General features: G+C 35.2%; 1 protein-coding gene across 1 annotated transcript; it reads left to right on the forward strand.

The window, feature by feature from the left end:
• Positions 1–245: 245 nt before the first annotated feature.
• On the forward strand, positions 246–1,107 carry LOTGIDRAFT_147986 (hypothetical protein; the record flags this gene model as incomplete). Its single annotated transcript, XM_009062673.1, has 3 exons — positions 246–390; positions 633–708; positions 963–1,107. Coding segments are annotated over 3 exons (366 nt in total), but the record flags the coding sequence as incomplete, so codon positions are not given.
• Between the last annotated feature and the right edge of the window lie 1,077 nt (positions 1,108–2,184).

Consider the following 2,184-nt stretch of genomic DNA (forward strand, 5'->3'; position numbering starts at 1 on the left):
AACGCCAGGTTGGGAACAGGGACTCTAAAGAGAACGACTGTCTAAATGAGCTGAACTGATAAAAAAATACTGAGATGACTGCATCCTTTAACATAAATACTTCGTGTCAGTTTTGTTTGTAGGAAATGACTATTGTTACAGCAGTCTACTTATATAAAGCAACAGAAGTGTAGTCTGTTGAACAAAAGAAACATTATTTGAACTTATGGCTGCTATAACTCTGTGTTGTGCCTTTGTTTTATTGCAGAATTCAGTCATTGGAGATATCAAGAGATAGTTTACCCTGTAGTTTAATAATGGTCAGAAATCATGCTGGAAAATCAGAGGTCATAGGTCATGCTAAAATAATGGAAGCCCAGGGTGTAGACAAGGCTTGTTATATTGAAAGTGGTAAGGTTTTAATATTCAATCAATTTTTGAAGAGGGGATGTAGCTCTGTTGGTAAGGAATTCTCAAGACCTTAAATTAGTCATCATCCACTTTTTTCCAATCAATCCAGCTGAAAATGGGCATTGATAATCCTGGAATGATCAATGTCAAGAGGTTAAACCAATGTAGACAAGATCCATGAAAAAACCATGCTGATCATGAATTGATATTTAGAAATTTTGTGTTTTTCTCATATTTTGTAGTTTTTATAAGAGAGGATTTGAGAGGGAAAGGATATGGAAAGAAAATTATGCTGGAAGCTGAAAAATATTCTTCAGGGTAAGGATGTTATTGAGCTTTCTCTTGTTCCAGCAAAAAGCAACAAAGTAGATATATTTGTGTATTCTCAAACACAATTGATATAAGACAATCACAAATCTTAAGAAATCATATGTACATTATGTGCTCCAGTTAGCTTTCATATTATCATATAATTTCTCAAATTCAGTGTTTGTTTTCTTTGAAGATCTATAGATTGAACTATTATATCTATGCTTTATTAATCATTTATTTCTATACATTTATATTTACAGGAAAGGTTTTAAACAGATGTTTCTCAATACCTTAGATAAACAAGACTTTTACAGCCATCTTGGATATAAACTAAGTCATCCTGTTCTAACATTAGGAGCTAATGCTCATAGAATACCTCAAGCTATGGTAAGAAAGGACTGTTGACTGTTGACTGTTGATCAGCCAGATCAGTTCTGATATTGGGAGCTGCACTTGATGAGCTCGGCTAAGGATGTCTGACATTTGGAGATGACCAAGCACATTATTTTTTTCAAGGTCATTCTGCTTTCTCGCGTCAGTAGGCAAAAAATATTTAGATTCTGTAAATGGAAATTGTCCTCCAACATAATAAAATCTTGTTCTGCTTTGAAAAATTTAGATCAATATCAGAAATGATTATCTGTCATCTTAATCATACCAATTTATCTCCCTTTATTTCAGATTGATCAGCTAACCAAAACCAATATCAAGAATTCCTGCTGTAAATCTTCAACGAAATCCGATAATCCAACCAATACCTCTCAAAATATAACATGTTCAACGCAATGTTCTTCAACCAAAACTTGTCCAGATGCAAGTGTTCCATCCCCACCCGCAGCACCACAGGCACCTCCTGCCCCACCCCTACCAAAGATTGAGAAAAAATGTTCAGGGACTGCAAATAAACATGTAATGAATCAATGCTGTGATCCAACAAAAGTTACTTGGATGAAAAAAGATATTTGATGATAAAATTCATTTGTATCCTGCATTCAATGGGGTGGGGGGTGGGGAGGANTAGTCAATTGCCGTCTTACTACGATGTATCCCTTTAAGTTGTAGTGTGAGGGAGTAGGGAGGGGCCTGCTGATTGTACTGATGCACAAGAAAAAAAGAAGGTTAGTGCCCTATTGTTTAACTCACAACTCTCCGACTTAATGTAAAGTTTGGTTTAGTTTTCTGTATGTGTCCTTGTTGTTGTTTACCAATATAAGTCTGTTGTACCTAAAACAATAAACAAAAATATTAAGCATATTGTTTTTTCAAAATCATGACTAAGAGTTCCGATTGATCAGGGTAAATAGTTCATTATTGAGAGGGAGGGCGGATATGAATTCCAAACATTCCTTTCTACAGTGGAAGTGAATGACAGGAACCCCAGACATCTGACTAAAAAGTTGAATGGTGCAAATCACTGCTATCAGTGTCCCCTAAATTTTAAGAAAATCTCTTTATAATCCCTTGAATCCTCATATGACCTTG

The sequence above is a fragment of the Lottia gigantea genome (assembly GCF_000327385.1).
Source record: "Lottia gigantea unplaced genomic scaffold LOTGIsca_5223, whole genome shotgun sequence".
NCBI classification, from domain to species: Eukaryota; Metazoa; Mollusca; class Gastropoda; family Lottiidae; genus Lottia; species Lottia gigantea.